The sequence below is a fragment of the Aulonocara sp. 'chitande type north' Nkhata Bay genome, linkage group LG20, assembly GCF_057382095.1.
Source record: "Aulonocara sp. 'chitande type north' Nkhata Bay isolate Kocher_YH1m ecotype deep benthic linkage group LG20, A_spYH_male_GT1.1, whole genome shotgun sequence".
Lineage (NCBI taxonomy): Eukaryota > Metazoa > Chordata > Actinopteri > Cichliformes > Cichlidae > Aulonocara > Aulonocara sp. 'chitande type north' Nkhata Bay.
The window spans coordinates 10812598-10838288 of record NC_141363.1 but is presented as its reverse complement, the minus strand read 5'-3'; the positions used below and the strand labels follow the sequence as shown (position 1 = coordinate 10838288).

Sequence of the window (25691 nt, the reverse complement as noted above, 5' to 3'; positions counted from 1 at the left end):
AATCAATTTTATCTATCCCCTGGACCCACCGTAGGCCTTTCTGCAGATTATTACACCTGATGTGTTGAATAAGCTTGGACAGAGAGCTGCGAGTGGAACTGACTGCTCAGTCCCTGGAGGCAGACTATTGGCCTCAGCGTGCGACTAGTAAAGTAAGCTAGACGTCTGAGGTGTTCCATATGCGGTTTAAGGTCCAAATGGTTCCAAAGGCTGTAGACAACATTGTTTATTCTGGCTTTAGTAGCTTACTTGGGGCAGTGTGTAAATTATTTGAATGCTATGCATCTAAAGCAAGGGCTTCTGTAAGTTTTTCAGGTCCATTAAAAAAAAAAAAAAGACATTTGGGACATTTTGTAGAAGGCTATGGTGAGTTCTCCCAACAGTACTAATATCTTCTGGGTTTCTGTGCAACTAATTAGTCCCTATTTTTCAGAGGAATCCCGTGGGTGGCCTTGGACTCCTTCAGCTGCCTTAGCTGAAAGAGCTTTGAAGAAGTCCAGGCTTGATGAATCCAGACTGACGTCATCGTCCCGAACAGCTGATGAGAGCTGCACAGAACTTTCATCACCAAATAAAATGCAAACCACAGCATCTGCCACAAACAGCTTTTTACAGTCAGGTAGTGTTTTCCACAAAAAAATGTAAAAAATATCTGTCACAGAGCATTTATTCTTTGCACAGATGTAAACGCATTTACACAAAGACGGTCAACAATTTTACGTGGATACAGGAAGAACGTTTAAAAAACAAAACAAAAAATACTAGTATGTGCCCTAGTGAGTGAGGTCTCCTGGTGACCATCTGTGAATATGTCCTGTTCAGTGTGCAGAGGAGCTGGGCTGTTCTGCCTCAGAAGCGCACGCGTACCCTCCACGAGTAGTTAGTGAGAATTTTGTTCTTCTTCTTAACGATGCAGGTGTACGTGCCTTCGTTGATGGCGTTGGCCACTATAGTAATGTGGTCGTCTTTCAGTGAGATGTAGTTTGGGTGAGAGAACTCCAGCAGCTCCCCGTCCTTGTACCAGCTGAAACAGGATTCGCACGTTAGAGACGGCGCTCAGCAACTGCAATACTGTAGCATCACTGTAACCAGGTAAACTGATAACATATTGGAGGGAGAGAGAGAGAGACACTCACTGTACTTTGCCTTTCTTTGATGCTATTTTCTTCCCGCAACGAAATGTCAGTTTCTTGCCCTCGACCACCAGCTTGTGTTTGGTCCTTGGGGGAGCCGGGGTGGGAGCTACGGTGGGGAAAGGGAATTCTGAAGAGGATAGAAAAGAAAACACTGGTGAGCTGGTGCACCACAACAGGAAATGCAAAGGTCATAACTTGGTGTTCTTAACCATAAAATGATTATCTTAAGATACACATGTGCAGTGTGACAACTTGCAAGATGTGGGCTAATTTAAACGATAATACAACGTTTGTAGCTGTGTTTCCATTCATATAGCCGGTGTGTGGCTCTTGGCTGACTTTATCTAACTTAGTCAGTGTGGCTGTATGAAATAAATGTTTCCCACCCGTGATCAAAAAGGAACTAAAAGATTTGTGATAACCATAAACCTCAGTTTCTTTCACTGTCTCCAGCTGTCACAGCCTTTCCTCACACAGCAGTGCCTGAAAGGAAAATGTGAACTAGGTGCAACAGTTTATTGAAATTATGCAATCATACATGGAAATACTGTATATACGGCAAAAACAGAGTTTGTGTGCAATTCTAGTGAGCTTGAAAGTCATTATTGTTATGACCACCTTTATTCTTCCGCACAGCCTGAACTCTCTTGTCATTTCTTTAAGTAGTCATCAGGAATAGTTCTCCAGGGTTCTTAAAGGGCATTCAAAGCTCTTCTTTGGATTTTGGCTGCCTTTTGTCAAGATAATCCCACACTGCTTCAATAATGTCGAGGTCCGAGATATGCCAAGTTTTTGTCTAATAGCTCTTTGGGAATCATCTTGTTGGTGCAAAAATACGATTCCATGCCTGTCAAATTGTGTTATCTTTGGTATTTTTCATAGATTTGACTAAAGAAATGGAAAAGATGATGCTTTTTTTTTTTACATACTGGCAGTAATTCTAAGATTGTCTGTTATGTGTAGACACAACACTGATTCATCCCTTGAGTTAAGCATCTTTTTTATGATTGAATGATTGATAGGTCAGTCTTATGAGACTTAACAAACAAACAAACGAGTGAAAAAGCAGCCAATGTCCAAAGAGAAGCTGTGAAAAATCTTCAGAAAGCCTGGCGAGCCATTCATCAAGAAAACTTTTTTAAAAAAGTACAAGAAAGTCTTGTTTATTGGAGCAAAAAATTAAGAAATTAAGTTATCCTGCTTTCTGCTTTCCACTATATTTTGGATGCACATAGTGTCATTTGTACTCCATATTTTTTAAGGTTTAGTTACTTATTAGTTATTGTTTTAATCTGCTGAAACGCTGTATTAATGTAGAATTACTGTAGGTAAAACTACCCGAGAGTACATAAGTAAATAATATCCTCTCTAGCAGCAACATTAAAGAGAAACACAGATGAATGAATGCATGTTCCTGCCTGATGAGTCATTTTCCTTTAGTACTTGAAAGATATTCTGTGTGGGCACTACACAGACTTTTGATATAATAGTCTATCTGGGCGTCGGGCTGCACATGAGAGATTTTTATCAGTGTTTTCTACGCCAGGTTTCTTCACTCTGTTTATTTATTTTTCACCAAATATATAAATTTCTTGATTTGAGCCCCCGTGCGTTCCCCATGTTTTGTTTGTTTTTAAATCCCAGAAACGCCCATGCTTTCACAAACGCCTCGCCAAAATGCTGATTACTGTCAAAATCATTGATAGCAGCGTTATCACGTCAGGCATCCATGCTGCTAACCTGCTGGCGGTGTGCCTGTGTTATCAGTGTAATCTCTCCCATCTGGTGACAAGCGCAACAGGCCGCCTCGTGATCAACTCAGAGTCTGCCTAAAAAACAGTCGCTCTCGTTAATGCTGCAAAAATCCAAATTGACCTTGTGTGTCTCTAACCCTCAAGCCACAGTCTGAAATTCCAGCGGTTTGGAGTCACTCAGGAATTTTCCACAGCCGTACAACGTCTCCCAATCAGCAATGAGGAACAGATTACTGTGAGCCAGGAATCGTATCCTCTTGCCTCTCTCCACACTGTCCCCCTGTTGCTGACAAAAAAATCTCAGAAAGCCACAGTCTGTGGGGCTGTGATAGTTAAAACTGAGCCACTTCTTGTTGTGCAAAAAAAAGGAGATCTCTGCACCACAGCATCCCACAATAAACCTACAGAGGCAGTTGTCTGATGAGTGACACTTGTGTAAAGCAGCCCTCACTGAGAGAGCAATCGACAGGTAGCGGCCCTGCTGTGTGAGCGTTCTGAAACGCTGCCACTCTCCAGAAATAAAACACAGACTCTCCCAGCGCCAAGTGTAATCTCCCTACAAATCAGACCCTTGAAAACCTCCAGCGCAGCTCTGCATGGCTGGACCTGTTGGCTCCCGTTGCTCCATTGGCAAACGGTTCACAGCAGCTCCTTATGCTGCTCAATTGAGAGAAAACTTTCTCTGTCTTCTTTTTTTTTCCTTCCCCCTGGACTCCTGCTGCCGTTGCCACTGCTGCTTCTTACCGTAACAGAAATCACAGCTGGAGGGGCAGTGCTTCTGCATCAGTCTGCGCTTGCTCTCGCAGTAGCCTTTCCGAGCCCAGGCCGGACAGATAAATAGACGATCCAAACATCCTGGAGGAGGGGGGAGAGATGAAGTGAGGAGGAGGGTCAGATGGCAGCTCTTAGTCAGGCAAAAGAATTGGAACACCTCCAACCCTCCAAACACGAACACACAATCTGCTTTTTGTGCCAGTGAAAATGACTCACTATGACACACGCTAAAGACCACTCGTGAGTATTTTTTACAGTATTCATTAATGTTTCGCTTTCAGTCATCAAACGCAAACATTGTGCTCTACATTATGATTGGTTTTGATCACAAGCGCGCAGCAATACTCCTTTACAGGAATATCTAGATGCTTCTAATACCAGCATCAGACTACATTCTGAGAAAGCGTCCGATCCGGGCAATGCCTTAAATCATCCCGGTGGGATGTTGGACAGCGTCCTTTACAGGACATATGCAGTTTGAAGGCCAGTTGGAGTCTAGACCCAATTCGTCATCTCATCTGACAGCGGCAGCATCAATCTTGTTTTCCCTCAGCCATGTTTAACAACAACGTTAAGGAATTCTTGAACCTGTCAAACTGCCCGAGGGAATGAATTCTCCTGCAGGTTCTTCTGTCAGGCTGTTGAGAGGCTTCCCAGATGCACCGTCAGTTTTCTGCCCTTGTGAAATACCAGTCGACACTCAATGCTCATTTTCAATCCTGATGCTGCCATATGTGTCATCAGCCTCATCATGTGTCTTGATCCCAGCTCTTTATGGGCCTCATTCATTCAATCAAGAGGCTTTGGGATGCCTTTCAATGTGTCATCTAGACCACATACGTCCCCCCAAATCCTCAGATGTGTTATGAAAGTACAAAAAGAAGACCTTTAATGTTTGTGTGAGAGAAAACATAAGGACTGTGAACAAACCGTAGAGCCGGTGCAAACCCCACACCTCATCCTGTGTGATGAGCTTGCGCCCTGTCAGAGTTGCATTCAGGTGCATCAAAGCTTTGGGATCCATGGAGTGCATGAGTCCCAGGACGTGACCGATTTCGTGAGCCGCCACGTGGACGAGATCCGTCAGCCAAACCCCTGCAACAGAGACAGCTCAGCTCGGTGTCTGCTGCATTCATTACTTCACGCATGAAATATTAAAAGTTTCAGCAAACACAATAAAGATGCGTGCCTTTCTTCCAGCTGAAGCGCATGTTTCCCAGAATCCAATATTCGTGGTCGTCAAAGTGGATCTCTCCTGTTGGCGGGAAGAACGCGTGAGCCAGTTCTCCTGTGATGCCATCGAAACAATGGTGCAAGTGGGACTGCCAACAGTCTGTGTGGTTGACTGGATAGAAGCCTGCCAAAACAGAGAAACGGAGAGAAATAGCTCAGAGCCAAGGAGGGAAGCCCTCCCTCCATTATTCCTGCTCCGTGGAGACTGGAGTGGGGAGATGATGGATCACAAATGACAAACTCAGAGGATGACGACCATTCCTCTCACTCACTCTGAGAATTTATGCAGGACTCTCGAGTTTGCACCCAAAGGGGGCAGATAAAGCAGAATTTGGGGACTTTTGCCATGAGCTGATATGTCTGGAAGTTGTTAGACATTTTTTTTCATTAAGAATTATGAATATGTGTTGAATATAAGCTTGGTAATGTCATTGCAGTGCTGCGATTTAATGAGGCAAAGAAATTGCGGCGACAACAGCAGGGAGAAACAGAAAAGTCTGGCACTCAGAACTAACCAAGCAACATCTTTTGAGGGAGAGATGCACCCACCGATCTTGATGTCCGCCTCTTGGTCGGCCGGCACCTCTCTGAAGGTGAACGGCGAGACGTCGCTCCACATGCCAAAAGCCTTGGCGATTCCCCGACGTGTATCGCTGGCGTTCATCAAGTTTGTAGGGAAGGAGAGCAACCTGCTCGGAAACAACAGCACGGTGTGGTTAATAGTTGTCCCTCAACACATTCCTCTACAGCTGAGGAATCTGCCAAAACACAATAGCTACTGTTCAGACACAAAAGAATTCCCACATTCCTCAGCACCGCTCTGTTTTAGTGAGACCAGATAGTTTCTAATATCACAGTTAGACAGTAACTTAATAAATTGTTGATACCATCCATTTTACTAGTGCGAAAATTACTTAAATTAAGCTGTTTTAAAAAAAAAAAGTTTGTCTACCACCAACCAACGGTTTTTGGAGCTCCTCTAGCTCAATCTAATCTTCCCGTTAGCGGATCATTTTACAGCTCCAGGATGAATAAAGTTACTGGATCTTCTCCTGACAGTTAACACAGCTCAATCCAACTCTTTGGAAGCCAAGCAACTGTGGCGTGACTTTCAGAATCCCCTATGTGCTCACTATTTTACAGTGTTCACAGTCAGATGATAATTCAGACCACTTTTTGGTGCTTCGACAAACTTTTGGTGGACAAGGTTCAGTGCAAACAGTGACTTAAGATTAGAAAATGTAGCAGCTGACCCACATCAACAGTAGTTATAGTGCACGATTGTCTGAAATCTGGAGCCTCGGTCTCTCATCTCGGTTTCTTTTAGCACAAACATTCGCTCTCCCTTTGCCTAATTTGTATTGCTTTTGTGCATCGCAGGCTGTAAATAAATACTTGTATGTGAGCTTGAACTTGTCCCATTTGAGCTTCTCCGGGGTGAGGGTGTAGCGCTTGTTCCTGGAGAGGTGAAGTACTTGTGACCGGGCCTCTTTGCGGATCCCGATGAGCAGCACAGTGGTGTGAGCTTCTTCCTTGGACAAAGAGAAACTTTGAATGAATGACCTCACACTGTGACAGGAGTAACTGAATCCTAAAGACTCATTTGGCTTTCCTAAGAATTCAATGAGATTCAACTGGTCACATTAGTGAATATTATATTTTCAACTTTCCATCTCAGGAAAGAAGTAAGAAAAAAGTTGCATTAAGTTTGATACTTTTCACCAGTATGTTGAGTCTGATATCTCTTCGGGGGGATGACAGCTGGAGTCTGGACTCTGTTATAACACTGAAATGCTGCCTATGGGTGCTTTGAGTTTTAATGCTTTCATAAATATTCTGCGGCTGATGTTGAGTTGCAGAGATATTCCATAATAGTGATCACACCTCGCAATAAATCTATAACTTTCTATGGAAATGGGTTTGAGCAATAAATCCGCTTTTCAGCACTAGAAGAGAGGCTGCGATTTCTCAGTTGAGGAGCCCATTCCTGTGCTTGACAACAGGAATGTTTCTCGCACTGCCTGATGGCTTTAATGGGGTTTTAAGGAGGCAGACATTTAAAAAGAGAAACTGCTGAGGGTACACAACTGGCAGTCATTGGGAGACACGTGCACAGCACACGCTTTTGAAGGCGCTGGGTGAATATAGGCTTAAACCTGACTTTGTTGAAAAGTACCACTTGGTCTGTTATACCTGGCTCTTTACAAGAGCCTGACTGATGAGCAGGAATACCGTGTGTCAGGTGAAATGCAAGGGGATGAACAAGATTTTATAGTAGAGAGCGGAGCAAAGTGAAAGTTTTCAGTATGCTTCAGACTAAGTGTTTCTTCTGTGGTCTGACAACAAGATTAGAAATGTCCTTTCAGGGTCTAACATGCAGCCAACACGAGGCTATGGGTCATGCTCGCCAAGTCTCTTTGGGTGTGAAACTAACCAGTGTCTCCATGTGACTGCAATCATCGTCTGAGTGAAAAACAGAGAGCAAGACACCACAAATTCTTAAGAGTATTGGGATTCTTTTTCACGAGCATTCAGAACATGCATAAATACTGATACATTTAGATTTTTTCAGGCAAGAAATGACACAACCTCTGTTAAATCGTGGATGCGCTGATTAAAAATGGCTAAAGGTTCAAATAAAAAGGTCAGATTATGCACAAGTTGTCCCCGTGAGCCATTCAGTTTCAGACAATTTTTCCTTCTCTTGCCTCTCTATGATGTCATTAAGCGTGGATATCTTTAATATGGTCATATCAGGCACTCTGCTCTGATTGTAACCACCGAAGCCCCAAACCATTGGCTGTTTGCATCATCTGTTTGTGAGGGGCAGCCAATCAGAGAAAAACCTTCAGAAGTCACTTGGATATAAAGCTGGATTCTACTGTAAAACCACAACTCCAGGATTCTTTGAGTACCATGCCTCTTTTTTTATATAATATCTCTGACACTAAAACCCAGTACAAATATAATTTTCTTTTATAAATATAAGTTTCTTGCTGAGGAAAAACACTGAAGATGGAGAGAAAATATCAAAGTCTCTCCCTTCATTTTGGAATCTACGCCCAGTCCTCCAGTTCCTGTTCCTGCTTCACCCAGTCAAGACAAACAGATGCAGTACTTCCTTCATTTCCTTTCCAAAATAGTACTTTGGGTGGCCAGACTGTCCCACACCGTTATTAAACTTCACGATCTCTCGTGGTTTGGTGTTAAATATAACATTTCACTACCAGATTAAAGGCATAGGTCACTGTTTTATACAAAAGTTGCTTTTCCCGACCTCAGCTGACATGCTGGAGTCATGCGTTCAGTGACTTATGAGGTGTTAAAGCAAGCGCGTTTCTTAATGTGTCACGTCTTGTTATATTCACCACAAAGCTCATCTGGCATGTTTGCCACAAATAAAGATGAACCGCAAACCCACTAGTCCTCTAGACTAAACCTCAGAGCCGGCGGTGAGAGCTGACAGAGGGCGAAACATCTGAGGACAAATCCCACATGGATCGTTTGGGGAGTCTGGAAGAGTTTAACCTCGTTTCCAGAAATTTCTAAACAAGGGATTATGATTTTCATCTGAACCTCAGAGACTTTGAGGGTTCTAGTCAACAAAAGCGATTTTCTGTACACAAATCAAAACATAGACTGTCTGTCGCACTTTTTGTCAACACGCACATATTCATGTTAAAATGAAACAGAGTGAGGCTGAACATTGTCAAAACAAATATTGTTAATCTCGTTTAGTAATATAGAAATAATAAGTATGTTACAGTGGATAATTGCCGATTCATTTCAGTATAAATCAATGAGAAATGCTCTTTGGTTGTTCTGTTACTTAACTTCATGAAGTTGTGTAATCCCCACCAGCGGGCTTCTTGACTGACACATAATGAGAGCGTGTGGCAAAGGCAGTGACATAAAGCGATCCCTCAGGCTCTATGTCACAGCGGGTGGGTGGCACTGAGTGAAATGTGTGGAGAAACACATTTATCCAATTCGCTGAAGATATTACTGCACAGAGACCCATTCCATAGACATAACCTAATAGCAGCATTCATCTAACTTCACATAATTGAATCTGATGCCTATTACCATCACTCACTGATTTCATGTGAGGATTTCCAGCTAAAAATATCTTTGAAGATCCAGACGAATGGCTTGAAATTGCACGGATTCTTGCATAATGTAACAGTGAAAGAAAATGATGTGCATCGTTCCTAAATGATCTGGTATTTTCCTGATACCCGCTGCTCTGTTTTGCTGATTGTCAAGTGGGCACCGCCAGCACAACTAATAATAAAGCCGATAATAACCTTTGTGGATTTGTGGTAAATATATGGTGCGTTGCTTTTACCTTACCTCTTACTCTCAATATAAAACAGCGTTTCATTGCTGGGTTCACCATTACTGCCACTTTCACCATGAACTTTCAATAAGCCTTACTTTTCTACCCCCGTATGTAGTCTCCTGTTACATAAACAGTTTTGCAAATGGGGCAGAATTCTGAATGGAGTTTGGCGTTATGTGACTTCAAAAGGTAACCAGCATCTTAATAACTTCATAAGCACAACTATGTGCCGGACTCTGCAGCTGCAAGGAAAAAGTGGTCACAGCATACCTCTAATCTCCAGGTGGGAAACGCTGTGGTCTGCTGCATCCCTGCAAGCAGAAAGCTGAGCAGCACAGCAGCCAGCAGAGGTGCGAAGCCCCAGTCGCCGTTTCGTAAACTTCTGCCACTCTGACAGCTCACCATGGCTGCCATAGCGCACCTCCAGGGGAGACAAAAACAAGAAGAATCCCTTCTGCAAAAGACTGCTTCACCATCTATTCCAGTGAATGCTACTGCGTGGCCATAGCACGCATCGCTGCTGGTGGGTCACTACTTGGGGAGCTTGTGGTCGCTGTGCGCAGCAGGCAGCGCAGTCCAGCCCCGCGGACCGACCGGGTTGTGAAAGCAGTGCAGACTGCATCAGCTCTGCTCGCCTCTCTTCCGCACAGAGCGCCTGCCAGCGGGCTGGTTTCACGTTACTGTAGACGGGGCAGGGGGTCAGTGTCGAGACGACCTAATGAAAACCAAACGTCCGTCAAACCACTTGTTGCAACCGCCGGAGATGCAGCCAAAGCGGAGTCAAAGGCTGATTTTTTATTTTTTGGGCAAGATTAGTTTTTGCACGTTTATGTAACGCTGCTGAGTTTATTCTTCTCCTCCTTACAGCGTGGCAGATATTTTTAGGTCAGAATAAAATCGGGGCTTTATTTAGTCGGCTGTTTTGTTTAAATTACTCTATAAGAGACAGTTTTAAGTGTTTATTTTAAACATTTTATTTTAGTTTTACAGCTTGCATGTCCAGGAAGAAGAGTATGATATGAACAATGAATGTACCACAGATAATAGATTTTACTTGTAGTTTTCCAGCTCCAGAGGTGACACTAATATCGTGTACATGGTGAAACTTGAGGGGGTATGGACAACTCCTTTTCAAACAAATGATGTAATGATATTTTGTAATGATTGTGAAGGCACATGTTTGAAATGTTTGAAATAAAAATGAACTGAACTGAACTGAGGTGGTCACAAAAATATTGATGATACCAACCTGCTATAGTGGATCGATACTAGTGCGATAGGATCAATATTTAGTTTCTATTTTTCAAGTTCAGTATGGCAGGGCAGTGCCCATCTGAGTCTGATAAACTTTGTCCAGCTGGGATGTGGAGAATCTGCAGCGCTTGGAGAGAAGAGTTGAGCTTTTGTGAGGGAGCCACAGGAAGTGGGTTAACTAAGCCACCCTCCTCTGTACTATCCACCTCCAGATACTGTCTAAAGCTGGGCACAGTGACACAGGCAACCCTTTATGGTTCTGGTTTGTGCTTGTCTAATCCATTAACATGAAATCAGTCCAGCTAGCTGCAGGGACATCAACTGAATACTCTAGACCTTTGGCCTCAGATAAAACTGTGTCCCTGGACTCAGAGAAGAGAGAGCCCTACCATGCAACAGCAGTTTTTCCTGACACTTTCTCCAAAAGTGTGACCTTTTTTTCCAAGATGGAGTGCTGGAGCAGGCAACATGCAGGCAAATGTCCATGCACACGTTGTGCTTGTCTTCGTCATGAAAAGAAACCAAACCGGTGAGGACAAGTGCAAACAAAACTACTGCTTAAAATCTCTCGAAGGTACAGTTTCCAGAGGCGATCTGCAAGTCCTTCACTTATCACGTTTGTGTTTTTTAGAAAGGAAAAAAATGTGCTTGCTAGACTGAATTTGTATCAGGCCTCTCTGCATTGGGGGTTTATTTGTGTCCAGTTTTAAGGAGGGATCTGTTTGTTGGAACCTTACTCTTACTCTGTTACTCTGTCACTCTCCGGTCGACCTCACTGCTGCTTCGTTTCTCTCTCTGCTCATCAGCAACTTCTGCTGATTCCCCTTTGTTAACACCAAAGCAGAAAAACTGCAGATTTAGTTTTTTCTAGTACACCCTTGGGTGAAACCAACAACAAAATGTCCGGGCACATTTCGTGCTTGTCCTTGTCATGCAAAGAAACCAGGATGTTCATCACTGAGATTTGTTTTATATTCAAAAAGTCCAAAACCCACTTTTTTCCCACCCCAAGTTTGGAAGTCTTCCTAGTTTATCAACTGAACTTGTTGTCTGTTCTTCCTTTTTCAGCCAGACTCAAAATGCATAGTCGATTCCCAGAAATCATCACAAAACACAGACACGCGACATTTTAAATTAACTGTTGTTGTTCAGACGTTGATTAATGAAAATAAATTCGTTTTTTATTTACTTCAGAGGTTCCCATTTAAATAGATTAAAGATGCCACTAATAGCTTGGTAAACAGTCAGTTCATTACACTGTCAATCTGAGCTGACACAAAATAACACAGAAGAGTAAATCTGTACAGGTGTTGATTTAGTACTGATGATATTAAACTTTCCCTTTTCATACATAAAGACACTTCCAACCATGATGCATAAAAGGTGGAAAATGGTGCAGAAAAAAATCCACCAAAATGCAGGAAAGGATGTGTCAGAAATTTAAACTTGAGAGAAACCTGCTGCTTCTGGGATGAAAGTCAAACCATAAGCAGTGAGTCAAAAATAAGGTTGAGTCTAATCACAAAAATGTTCCATGAAGTTGTTCCCCTACAAGACGTAGTGACACTTAAATGGCAGTTTACATTTGCACCCTCTGTGTGACCCTGTTATGACTCTGTATTTAAATAGCGTAGATGTATTTCTATCATGTGATCATTTTTGTGGCTTTTAGGTCAAATCTTGTTTGAGTGTCTCTGACTCCGGTTGGTAAATAGTTGCTTTTTCCCCCGACACACAGTCTGACTGACAGGAAAATTGGTGGAATTTCTCGAATTAGTAAATACTTCATAATGTCATGCCAGTTTCAGGGTTCTAGTATTATGCATGCTGACTCGCATGCTTGGCCCCGAGGACACATAAATGATATTTAATAATGATTCTGTCCGTGTTTTTCCTTCCCGTGACAAGCCAAGATGCTCTAAAGAAGACAGATCAACAAAAGTAGAAGGTAATCAACATTTTTTTTTCCTGAACTTAACTTTCAACAAACTAGAAGCATTACTGCAGCATTAAAATGCTTTATCTGTTTGATTTGGTACAGTGACCAAACCCAGAAGTTATTTCATAGAAATGATTCCACTGGATCCTTTTCTAAAGTGATGTAGCTGAATGCACTCCCACATTATTTGTCTTAGATAACCCAGTAGCTGGAGCGACCAATCCATTTTTGTAGTATACATTTGTGTAAAATGTTACAACTTTTTCTCTCTCTTTTTTTTTTTACATTTTCTTACCGAGTATATCGTGTGCAGCCCAACTGCTCGAAGGGGGAGATTTTCTTTTTCCCCTGGTCTGATGACCTTCCCCTGAGTTTGTTGTTCTAGTACACCCTTGGGTGAAGCTGGGAAAGGTCCTCAGCCAGCTGACTGTCATCTCTGGCCAGACCTGGCTAATCTTTTTTCCCTTAAATGGCTGGAAGCTAGACCGCTTGAACTCATGCGTCACTCATCCAACCACAAACCACTCTACTTACACACTGATTTTCTTTTTTAAGTAGCTTAACTGTGATTAACTGAGGTGAGTAAATCACTCTTTGTTATATGGCCAAGCCACATGTGATAGTTAGATTTCTTTCCCTGTGTTTGTCAGTTTGTTTGTTTCTTCCAGTCATCTGTTTTGGATTGTTTTCATGGCTATGAGCACAAACAGCTTCTTGTGACCTCAGTATGCATATGATAACTATGGCTATAACCACTTTTTCCTTTAAATTGTATATGTCATTGGAGGGTTGACATTTTGCCTGATTACATCATTGTGTGTGTTTGATGATGACATAATAAATATATATACAATACTGTGCAAAAGTCTTGAGCCACGCTCATTTCTTTACATTTTGCTTCCAATGAGTCAGGCCTTCTTGGGATTTTTTAAATGGTCTTGAACAATAGTTCTCCAGGCTTTCTGAAGGACTTCATGAGTTGTTGGTTATTTTTGTTGTTGTTGTTGTTTTTTATATTGGCTGCTTTTTCACTTATTTTCAGTCCAGTCCTTGTACCTGACCATTGTCAGAGAAATGTTGTTAAGCCACTTAACACTGACCTATACATCATTCAAGCACACAAAAATGCATCTAGCTCAAGGGGTGAACCAGTGCTGTGTTCACACATAACACAGTTTAGCAAAGAACCATTTTTAAAATGTATCTTTAGGCATTTTATTACCATCTGCTTCTCACAAAAAACCCCCCAAAACAAAACACAAAAATCTTTTTTTCTTTCTTTAGTTGAATCTACAAACGATGAAATAACAGAGTCTGACAAACATAAAATAGTGTTTTCACCCTAACATGGTGACTCCCAAAGGGCTATTAGCTAAAGAAGTTTCATAGCTTGGTTTGATGTCCAGTGTCTCCTTAAATATTTGAGGAAACTGGACAAGTTGGAGGTCTGGAGAGAGGTACAGTGAGTGTCTGCAGCCACCCGTAAAACATGGTGGAGGATCTGTTGCAGTGGGGCTGCATTTCAGCCAGTGGTGCTGGAGACCTTCTTAAAACAGATGGAATTTTTTAAAAAGTCCTGTCAGATTTTGATCCTCCACCACCATTGATCTGCTATCTGTATTCGGGTTAGCTATATATTTTTTAAGCATAGCAGTGATCACAAACACACTGTCAGTGGAGTAAAAGCATTGACAATGTGTTTGGGAACACCATCAGTCATGGATAGGCCTCCACGGAGCCCGGACCTCAACACTACTGCTGTACTGTCGGATCATCAAATGACAGCCAACGTCCAAAGAAGAGCTGTGAATGTTCAAGAAGCCTGAACTATTCATGAAGATGACTTAAAGAAATAAATGGAAGACAGTTCATGCTGCGTTGAAGAACAAAGGCGTTCACATCAAATATTGTCGTTCAAGCTGGATAGAATTTTACAAACACATTTTGTTTTTGTTTTTTACATTTTTGTGCCCTATATTCTGTGTCTTTGCTTATGTTCCAATAAACTATTTCCCATTTTCCTAACAACATATAAAAATACTTTTCCAGTGCTGTATCCATCCATCCGTCCACTTATTTTCTGCCTCATATCCGGGTTTATATCTAAGAATAAAAAAAGGAGGGCGGAACCCTTTTTACGACGCTTGTTTTCTTCGACCTTTGTACGCGGTTACACTCGTGGCGGAGGAAATGGCACCCGTCTGGTCTCGCAGGCTTTACAGTGGCCAGCCAGTCGGGTACTGTCGAAGCTGACACGTAAGCTTTCTAACTGCCTCCTGCAACACAGAGCTCACCTTGAAGAGAAATATGGTTTTAAGTGGAGAGAGTGCAGGTGTGTGTGGGATATTGAAAACATAGCAGGTAAGAACTGCTGTCAGACATTTCCTCCCCTCCGTCCCTGTACATACAGCTATTAGCTCGGATGGCTAGCACTTAGCTTTAATCCCATAATCTCAGTCGTTAGCCTCATGTTGTTTACCCCCTTTTGAGTGCCGTGTCCTTGTCTGGGTAGCACCTGAGCCGTTTTTCTCCCGAGGGTAGTTTCACCCAAATTTCAAATGAAGTTTGCATTGGCAGTAAGCCGGAGTTTGGCTTTTAAAGTACCCACTTAAAAATAAATTCCCTGGCGTTACTTTCGCGGAACTCAGTGAGACTATTTCTCACGCAATTCGTATTTATTAATTCATGGCAGTTTAACAAACAAACTCAACATGGTGTGTACATGTCTACAAACAGCCTTAAACTGTGTGAACATTTGCCAGAAGATGGAGGATGTGACGTGGTTGTGGACGTCAGTAACAAAGTCTGTGTGAAACTTTTAGAAAAAAATGCGTAAAAGTTTTTAGTTCTTCGCCAAAACCAAAACAGGATAGCATGTCACTCCTGTTTTAGTTTAGCTTAACTTTTGGATTGTTTTTATGATGACTTTTAAGGCCCTCTCTGGACTTCCGTCAAAGTATAATTGAAATCATATGATACCATAAACTTGTGGTTTCAAGTCAAGACTCTGTTAGCCATCCCTGTCTTTTTAAATCTCTCTTATAGACATTTTTTTTTAATAATTGGGCTTTCTCAGTGTTGAGTTACTGTTGTATAATGTGATCTCTTTTGGGTGATTATTTTTCAATATGTTATATTTGCTTCTGCTTTTAATCTCCATGTACCCAATACATGTGTCAGACTCAAACAGCTAAGAGTACTAAGTTGTGACCTCTTGAAGCTGGCATTCATTTCTTTCTTAAAACTGGGGATCTTTTGTGTGTAAGGTAAAGGCACGTATTTCCTCAAAGTACTAAAGTTTACTACCTGGCTTTGTTTAGCGTATTGGAAATGACATGCTCATATGATGGCTGTGGTCTTGTAAACACTGTCAGGTGTCTATTTTGTAAATTTATATTTTGTGTTTTTTGTTTCTTGCAGAAATCCCAGACTCGGAACATTTAGGAACATTGCTCGTGTTGCAGACCGCCTTGAAGGACAATGGCCAAAGAGCAGAAACAAAGCAGGGCGGAAACGTTTTTACTTGCAGGGTCGAATGGTCATAATGGCCAGCAATGGGCGACTGGTATGAGTAACTCTGTGCAAAATCATCCTGCACCTGCTAACAAAATGTCAAGGATGGCTCGCGTTGCCTCGGATGTAAGGCACAAGTGTGCGGCCTACGTGCTAGCATTGAGGCCATGGAGCTTCAGCGCCTCACTAACGCCCGTGGCCCTTGGCAGCGCCTTGGCGTACAAACTGGATGGCTCCGTGGACTTGGTCGTTCTGATGGTGTGTGCTGTGGCCGTCCTCGTGGTTCACGGGGCGGGTAACCTTGTAAACACCTACTATGACTTCTCCAAAGGGATTGACCACAAGAAGAGTGATGATAGGACTCTTGTAGACGAAATCCTGGCACCACAGGATGTTGTTATGTTTGGCGCTTTGTTATATTCTCTGGGGTGCTTGTGTGCCACTCTGCTTTTCTTCCTGTCTACGCTGAGGCTGGAGCACCTAGCCCTAATTTACTTTGGGGGTCTCTCCAGCTCCTTCTTATACACCGGTGGTGAGTGAAACGTTAAATTGAGTATTAATCACTGCTTAGCTGTTTGTCAACACACATCTTAAATTTAAGCTGTCCTATGCAATTTGTTGGAGGGTCACTTTTGGTTCATAGCTTTGCAGATAATTTGTACTGTGCATCTACCCTAAAATCATTGAGGTGCGATTCAACGCTGAAAAAATATATTTCACAATCTGGTGGCAGATGTTTAAGAGACAGATGACTGAAAACTGGCAAAAAAACCCATCCCCACAGTTACCTGTTTGTTGAATTTGGGTGAACTGGCCCTTTAAGAAAGCATTTCTTTAAAAACATGACAGAGATGTGTCACATTTTTTCATGAGGTGACGTTTATGCTTTCCAACAGAAAGCATTTTCATCAGGACTTTTTTTTTTTTTAAGTGTGATATTATTTTGTTTTAGGAAAAAAAGTTCAGGTGATCAGGATTCATATGTAACAAAACATTTCTGTCAACCTATCAGAGCTGATTTTCAGGAAAAATGTTTGTCTACCAGCACAAGATGTTGAATAACTTCTATTACCAGATATCTGCAAATGCAAAGGACACGAGTTTTGGTATGAGAAGCTTTCTGGTTTCTGTTTGTAGTCTTATGTAATCGTATGAAGGTAAACACTTCATACAAGGACTGGATTTGCTTTAATGCAGTCTGAAAACCAGATCATCTCATGACAGTGTAACTATTTATTGGCTTTTGAAAATATTTCTGCCTTGCTAAATAATGAGCGGTAGATGCAACACAAAGTATTGGCCTGAATTTACTATGATTATACCAGAGTGCTTATAAGATTGTTGAGCTTAAGCAGAATTTATGGGCCTGCAAATGTGTTGGATCTGTGTACGTGTTTCCATTCGGACAGTGATGCCTACACCATAACCTTCCATGTAACATGATGTGCATCTCCCGTCGTCACGTTGCTGAAAATGGCGGATGTAAGCATCAAGTAGGCCGGAGTAGGAAGGGACTGACAGCAAAGTTCAGTTGGAATGGGGAAAAGCACCCAAGAAACCGCAATAAAAACGCAGACAGTAGCTGCAGTGGACTTTTGTAACTGTTTTTACCACTGTGTTAGTGGACAGTGCACATGTTGCCTCTGTTGGACTGCAGGCAGAATTTATGGTCCAGGAGAGGTGGCACATTCGCTGACTGCTGGCACTTCAGGGATGGCCTGGATGCCTGCAGAGAGCTTCTGTTGTCAGATGGAGGCGATGTACAAAGTATGTCGTACAACTGGTCTAAGGGTTACTCCAGCTTGTGGTGTTGGTCAGTGAGCCACAGCGAAAAGCGAAGTTTTCTCTGTGAAGCAGCCACTGTCTGTGCTTTTCTTTCTGTATTTATTTGCAGTTCTGCTGTTCCATGTGTATTCCACTGTCACTCTCTTCACTATTCCCTTCCACTTTTCAGCCAGTCACCATATGTCCAGATGATAAATTACGCTTCAGTATGCACACTAGCTGGTGGGTTCCTAGATTGGCTGTTTGATAACATAGTCAGGCTAAGGGATCACTTTATCTATCACTTAAATTTCTAACATTGTGTTTAAGTAGAGTCAGTTGCAGTGAGGTGGTGGAGGGGTCGGGTATTCATAGATCCACTCAGGCTGAAGTAGGCAGAGGTGTAGGGTTACATTTATTCCTGAAAGACTTTACCATTACAAATAATAAAGTAAAATGCATCATTTGAATGAACGGTGATGTGTTTTTAGGAATTTGATCACTGCTAAGGGGAAAAAAGTTGGTGTTGGGGAACATCACTGATATAAAAACAGCAGTTTACTGGCTGTGGTAGGTACTGGTGAGTGTGTGATAATAGTTGGTCAGTTTTTCAAACTGGCTTGAAAGACTTTACATGGCAGTGAGGCACTAATGAAAGGCTTAAAAAAATCGTGATGATTCTGACCAAACTAAGACTAACCCAAACTTTTTAACAATGCAGTACCCAGACTGCTGGAATACTCTTTTAAATGTACTGCCAAAGTTTTGACTGTGAGACTCGGTGGAACTCAATTTGCTGTTTTTGACCGATCCTGTTTTCTCTTCTTCTCCAGGCATTGGCCTCAAGTATGTGGCCCTGGGAGATGTAGTCATCCTCATTACCTTCGGCCCACTGGCAGTCATGTTTGCCCACGCGGTGCAGGTCGGGTACCTCTCCGTGCTCCCGTTGGTGTATGCCGTCCCGCTGGCCCTCAACACAGAAGCTATCCTCCACAGCAACAACACACGAGACATGGACTCTGACAAGCAAGCGGGGATCGTCACCCTGGCCATCCTCATTGGACCTATGCTGTCTTACATCCTCTACAACCTCCTGCTCTTTGTCCCTTACGTGCTCTTTTGCATCCTCGCCACCCGTTACACCATCAGCATGGCACTGCCTCTGCTCACGCTGCCCATGGCCTTCTCCCTGGAGAAGCAGTTCAGGAGCCGATGCTACGCCAAGATCCCCCAGAAAACAGCCAAGCTCAACCTCCTGATGGGACTTTTCTATGTATTCGGGATCATTCTGGCTCCTTCTGGCAGCCTGCCATTACTGTGATTTAGTATAAAATTCAAATTTTGTCGATTTAATACTGACTAGTTTACGTACTGATTTGTATTTGTATTCATACAAAACTGTCTAAAGGCTCTCGCTGGCTTTAATTTATTGTTTAATTTATGACCTGAACAGACTTAGCTCCTCCTTCGGGATGCTGAAAACATAATCAAGATGCTTTTATCGAGTATTAAGCCTGCTGTAATGTGTTGGTAAAAGTACGAAGTGTTGGTGTTGATTTGTAGGGGCGGGCAACATTTTCATAATATAAAGACTAAAAGTAAACCTACTGTTGCCATATTTCTAGACATGACATATAACATGATCCTACAAACATCAGTAAACCATTGCTGTCCTCTCATTATGGTACATACTCTTAATTTGTTCATTGTGGTTTTTATTTTGGAGAGCCTAATAGTATTTTGTCAGTAATAAAAGTTACTCATACTGATGTGCCATGTCTTCACTTTGAATCAATGGTAAGATTGCTTACTCATCTTTAATCCAGATCGGTTGAGATAAGTAAACATCACTAAACACTTAGAAATCCTTAGTTTTACATTGGGTGGGGGAAAAAAAACAACCTCCAAATATGAAAAAGAAAATGCATCACACATAATGACAGAGCAACTAATGCTTCATAATATGGACACTTCTCTCATGTTCTTGGAGCGATACAAAGTTGGCATGACTAGTAGCACAGTCTTATTCATACCACGGGGAAAGATCATTTACATGTCGAAGGAACTTAGAAAAGTGACTGAACTTCTTTAGGGTTTCTTTTTTTGGGGATGATGATGTTTCACCTCTCTTCCAAGGGGCTTCCTCAGTTCTAAAACCAAAAGGTGGAGACACGAAGGTATTTAAATTCTAGTGTTTTTTTTATGCTTAGGAGGTGGTCATTGACCCACTGTCATCACATGAGCCAAGGTGTGAGTCGTTACCACCACCCACAGGTTTCAGGTGAAACCATTGGAAGAACTTGCCTTACCCTATCATGTGATCTATTGAGATCACATGACACAATGCGCTTGGGAAGGGGGGCAGCCGCTCCCTCTGTTCAATGATGGACATAGCTGACCTCTTATTCCTCTTTCAAACCATCTGTGGTCTTGCTTCAAAACTTGAGCATTGGCATCCTCAACGGAGGGACCTTTAACCTTTAACCTCCTAAGACCTGAACTCTTTCATGGCATGCAGTTTTAATTTCTCTTTGATATTTGGGCTGATTGGGACCTGATGAATGTAAAAACAAAGAATTACCTTATTTTTGTTTCTAAGAAAAATGAGAGCAACATATAAGGATATTCATTTAAAATTTCGATAGGACAGTAGCAGTATAATGTCCTCGTAAGTGGATATCAGGCTCTTGTAGAGCAAGATTGAGTATTTTGGTCTAAATAACCCAAAATGTGATGTCCACATATATGGACGCCAGGTCCTAGGAGGTTAAGAGCAGATGTCTTATCATGTCAAAGTGGCTCTTCTTTCAACTCTGTGCCTTGGCTAACATGACAAGGCACAGTGGTCAAACATTTCCTAAAGAACAAAAACACCATAAAGAAGACAAGTCGCCTTCTTAATATGACTCGGATGACTGAAAACCCCCACAGACACATCTAGTTGTTCCTCCACGCCACTATAACTCCACTAAATTACATTTCTAACAGCAGGCACTAAATATGATTCTAATACAATAATGTTGAAGTTTCATTAACAAGTGCATATTGTCCCCCAACAAAAACCATGGTCATAGCTGGCCAGCAGGGGGCAGTATTGAACAGGTGTTAGGACAACCGGCACAGAAAGCTGTCACAGGCTTTGCGTTATTAAACATTTCACGCGCTCTCTGACGTTTTGGTGTAACGACTCGGTGTTAGACTAATTGTTTACATATTATATGTCTTATATGATCAAACTCTATGAGTATCACTAATTTGAATATTAGCAGAAGACCGATGATAAAACACAGCCTCTGTGGAAAGTTATTTTAAATAAAAGATCGCAGAAGGAGCTTTATTTTTATTCTTTTAATTGAATACTTTTTATTTACTGGACGTGTTTGCAGTATTCCTTTTTCTTTGTCCTTAAACATAGCTGATAGTTTTACACTTTAACCTTAGTTACAGTGCAGTTAAGAGTCGAGTGCTTTAATTGAATTTCATTAGGAAGGCTGTCCCGAGCTTTACTTTAATAATTACATGGCTCCATACTGCATTCTGCAGTTTCCACCCATAGCCCAGAGACATGAGGGGCAAATGAACTGGATGTTGACAACTGCCACTCCCATCTGGTAAATGCTGTAAACAGTGGAGCACCATAACATTATGCATTGAAAATGCTATTGAAATGTTGGCATCCTATAAATACTGATGAACTGTAAGGTACATTTAGCTTGTGTGACTCGTTGTACTTCATTTAGGTGACGAGAAGGACACGTGAAATATAAGTCAGCTCAGTGAACGACTGTTAAATAACCTTGTTTCAAATAGTTCTGCTTTCCCTTTAACCCATTTATTGTGTTTCTAAAGCAAGTTTGTTTGTTTTGTTTTTTAAAAAATAGCATTATCACTTCAAATGTTCTTGTTTCTTTGCACTGAAGCTACACAGGTGACAAATGTGATTGGTTATTATTTGAAGTCAAACGTTATAAAACACACTTACTGGCCACTTCATTAGTTACACCTTCCTATTGCCTTCAGAAGTACCTTAATTCTTTGTGGCATAAATTCAGCAGGTTGCTGACAACATACCTCAGAGATTTAGGTTCATGTTTACATGGCAGTATCCCACACTTGCTGCGGAGTTGTCGCCTATTGTCCAATTTGACCTCTGTGAACTGTGGCCTCAGTCTCTTCTTTGTAGCTGGCAGGAAGGGAACCCAGTGTGGTCTTCTGCTGCTGTTGCCGGTTTGTGCTGTTTTGCATTCAGAGATGCTCTTCTGTATATATTGGTTGTAACGAGTGGTTACTCGAGTTACAGTCACTGTGCCCTGACCTCTGTCATCAACAAGACATTTTTAATCAGACAACATGTTGTGCAGAAAAATCCAAGAAGATCAACAGTGTGAAGTACTCAGATCCTGGCACCACTAGACATGGCACGTTCAAAGTCACTTAAATCATAACTCGTCCCTATTCTGATCCTTGGTTTGAACTTCGTCTTGACCATGTCTATCTACCCAAACACCTCGAGTTGCTGCCATAGCTGATAATATAAGATGGGTTGGCTGTCCAGATATCTTAATTAACGTGACTGTTGAACCGGTATACCCAATAAAGTGGCCGATGATCGTATACACAGTTTGTATTTGAATGAAGATTTGTTTCCTTTTTCACGAGGAGCACGTGAAGGTAGCACCAGTGACGCAACGCATGGGCGTGTTGTCATGGCTGTGTGCAGCAAAAGCTTTCAGTATTGTAAATACTTATTTGCCTTGAAGCAAGCCATGTCAGCGTTGATAGCAGGCAGCAATATGGAATTTTATTTCACTGCAAAATAAATTCGTGGAAAAGACCCGGTGAGTAGCTCCACCTATAAAATAAGCTGCCTCTTTTTTTTAATATACCAGTACAGGTTGGGCAAACATGAATTAGCTAGCTAGCATTAACGTTAGAGAAGCTAGTAATACGCAGAATCCAGCCATCCCTAAAAAAGCGACGCTGATTTCTGGTCACTGTTTTACCGAGGAAAAAAGGTCTCTGTGTGTGTGTCACGGCACAGTTTTGACTAAATAAGAACACAGATGTGAGTCTGTCCAGCTGCCTTTAAGATGAAAGGCTTACGTTAATTTTCCTGTTATAATCACAGCATCTTTATACTGTGGTGAAGCTGCTTGAACTTCAGTTGTCAATTCAAAAAAGCCACACTTAAGCTAGAGCGAATAGTTTTGGACTGCCTTTAAAGTGTAACAATCTGTATAACATTTGCTATAATTAAGCCGGCAAATTGTGAGAGGTGTTTAGTGTCACGCCTTCATCACATGAGAGGTCAGGGAGTCGATAACAAGGAGGCTTACTTTCAGTTTGTTGGGTGTCATGGTTGTTTTACTGTATCCATCAGCATTGGTCAAACTTTATATTCACTGTCACCTGACTGAAAATGCTGAAAAAGACAGAACTGTGGGAGCATAAGAATAAAAACTATTAGAATGAATGATGGGCACTGTTAGAGAAATTATTTTGTCATTGATGTTGCAGTGTCTGGTTATCCTGATAGGTGCTAAGACTGTGGCACTGTTTTTTGTTTTTTTTAACACCTGTCATCTTTCTGGTCATTTGTTAGTGATGAATCAGAGCTCAGTTGCAGCTGCCTCACACTGGAGCAGCAACTGGTCATATAACTGGACAGCCACACCTACTCGGCAGCATAGTTTCAGCCCTCTGCTGTGTCTCTGTCTCTTATTGGTTCCACAAATCTACATTACAGTAATAACCTGAAGCGCCTGCTCGCTTTCCTACATCACGGTTGTGGCTAGTGTTTTAGAGAAACAGTTCACTTGACTGCGTTTGAGAACAAATGGGGAAAATATTATGTGGAAATACCCAAGGTAAGGTATTATGCTCTTTGATTTAACTTTTGGAAGAAGCTTGAAACTTTCTTCAACACATGGCCTTTTTAAAATAGCAATTATTAGAATTAATGATTTCAGTGACCCTGTTATGGTTTGTGTTTCCATCATTGTTGGCTGGAATGATACATTCTGTAAATGATGGAAAATATGGTGACCTTTTGAGTGTTTCCACATCTCTTGTCATTTCTTGTCTTTTTAAGTAGATTTTCTAACTAAGCTAAAAAAGGGGATTTTTGGCTGACAAGCATGCATAATATCGCATAGCAGAGCTTGATGTTAGTGTCACGAGTGCAGTAATGGGTTTAACAAAGTGTAGCAATCCACAGGTCAAAAACAGTCTAATTTTGCTGATGTTTTAGAGTGCAGCATTTGTGCCAGAAAATAGAATTTTTCTTGGGATGGAACAGCGCCTCAGGTGAAGAAAACTGCAGCCCAGAACTTCGCTAACCATTACCCAGTGGATGTGCTGTTTGGAGCACATTAAACATTGTGGTTGAAATTGGACATTACCCATTGTGTGCTGCATGTGAGAATGGACGAATTTGGACAATGACCTGACCTAGGATGTTACCCTCCCAGGTCTGGTTGTGGCTTCCTGAATCCTCACAAGGTAGCACGTGGTAATACCTCCCTCACTCGGTCTTCTAAATCTTCTTTTGGCTCTCCCTTTGGGAACAGCTTTCTGTCATTTCCAAAACCACAGCTGCCAGGATCAGCTGGTCCAAGGCGTTCCAGTGTTTCTGAATCTTTTTTTTTACAGCTAGTGATGGTGAAATGGAGCGTGAGGTTGAGGTTGAAGGTTTGAACTGTCACTATTTCTGTTATCCTGAGCTAAAAGTGTACTTGTATTTGCTAATGTAAATTGCCAAAATGACTGTTTTTTTGTGGAGTGGCTGGGCTGAGTGTGAGCCAAGATAAAGAGCTCCAATTTGTGGAAGGAGTTGCTTCTCCATTGTGTCCTGTGTTACCATTTTAAGTGATTTCTGTGTCTGATCAGGATTGCCCCTACTGCCTTGCATTTGAGTTTTTTGGGCACATCAAATTTGGGGAAACCCTGGGTTGGACAAAGAACACACTGCTGCTATTAGATCTCATCTGGTCTTGGACCACCTCTGGGTGTTTGTGGTCTGTGTGTTGTGGTAGCTTTCCTGCTGCCATTGTGATCTGTCAAGAAATTGATTGATGGGTGTCACTAAAAAGTAAAGTGTGGCTATATTTGCATTTAAGGGTGTAAGGGGAAACTTAATCAGATTTGGTTGTGGTGTCCAGAAACACAGAGAGCATTGCTGAGAAGGCTTTTTTTAACCCACTCTTGTAATTACACATGATTCTTCTGCTGCCAGATTAATTGCATGTCTGCATGCTCTATTTAGCTTTTGATTACCATAACATGTTGCATAGTTAAGTCATCTGACCAAAATATTATTATTTCAAACCTGGCATTTGTTTGTTTTTACGCTTGTAAAGGGGTTGCAACTGGAGAAACGGGTTAAAATCAGATACAGCCTCCTCTGTATTTATGCCACTTGTTGGGCTCATTGCAGTTTCTACAGTTTTCTAAAGACTAATTTGTAGCTTTGTGAATTACTCCTGGGGGGTGGGGGTCACTGGATATAACCTAGTATCAGACTTGGCTGATGTGCTGGAGCTTTAAATGATTACAGTGAATGAATGTTTTCACTCTGTGGAAAAACAAACATTCATAATTTTTCATCATCACACTAAATTTCCATACCGTTTCATCTGTAGTATGTTTGCATTCATGGCACGCATTTGGACTGAGCAGTGAGGACGCCTTGGTCTCATACTCCAGGCCTGAGTACCCAGGACATAAATAGAAGTGAGCGTTTGATTCTTTGCAGTGCTAAATGTGTTTGCTGTTCCCTGTTGTCTTTTGTAATAAAATCAAGGTTCTAAATAAAGCCAGTGTACCTGCTGGGACAGTTGGTTGATCAGACATGTCTTGCAGCTATATTAAAACATCTTTTTTCACAGCCTCTAACGAGGCTTTTATTTCAGCAGTCCTCCCAGTCTGGTGACATCTGATGACATGTTTGTGTGTGTTTGCGTCTGCTGGAAGAGGAACTGGGT

General features: G+C 41.8%; 3 protein-coding genes across 3 annotated transcripts in view; 2 read left to right on the top strand and 1 right to left on the bottom strand.

Moving 5' to 3' along the window:
• Nucleotides 1-150: 150 nt before the first annotated feature.
• Nucleotides 151-9846, bottom strand: mmp23ba (matrix metallopeptidase 23ba). Its single transcript, XM_086276438.1, has 8 exons — nucleotides 9510-9846; nucleotides 6293-6429; nucleotides 5447-5586; nucleotides 4854-5021; nucleotides 4595-4759; nucleotides 3635-3745; nucleotides 1137-1263; nucleotides 151-1024 (listed from the first exon to the last, which is right to left on the bottom strand). Exons 1-8 carry the CDS (start codon nucleotides 9651-9653, stop codon nucleotides 850-852), a joined length of 1167 nt encoding a protein of 388 aa, XP_086132564.1. The 5' UTR covers nucleotides 9654-9846; the 3' UTR covers nucleotides 151-849.
• Nucleotides 9847-14581: 4735 nt separating this feature from the next.
• ubiad1 (UbiA prenyltransferase domain containing 1) lies at nucleotides 14582-19478 on the top strand. The gene is made up of 3 exons (XM_086278404.1): nucleotides 14582-14793; nucleotides 15853-16477; nucleotides 18543-19478. Exons 2-3 carry the CDS (start codon nucleotides 15913-15915, stop codon nucleotides 19028-19030), a joined length of 1053 nt encoding a protein of 350 aa, XP_086134530.1. The 5' UTR covers nucleotides 14582-14793; nucleotides 15853-15912; the 3' UTR covers nucleotides 19031-19478.
• A 2926-nt stretch (nucleotides 19479-22404) lies between these two features.
• Nucleotides 22405-25691, top strand: part of mib2 (MIB E3 ubiquitin protein ligase 2) — a 37262-nt gene continuing 33975 nt past the window's right edge. Inside the window, exon 1 of the mRNA XM_086276218.1 lies at nucleotides 22405-22547. The gene's annotated coding sequence lies outside the window, so the exon portion shown is untranslated. The remainder of the gene's footprint in view (nucleotides 22548-25691) is intronic.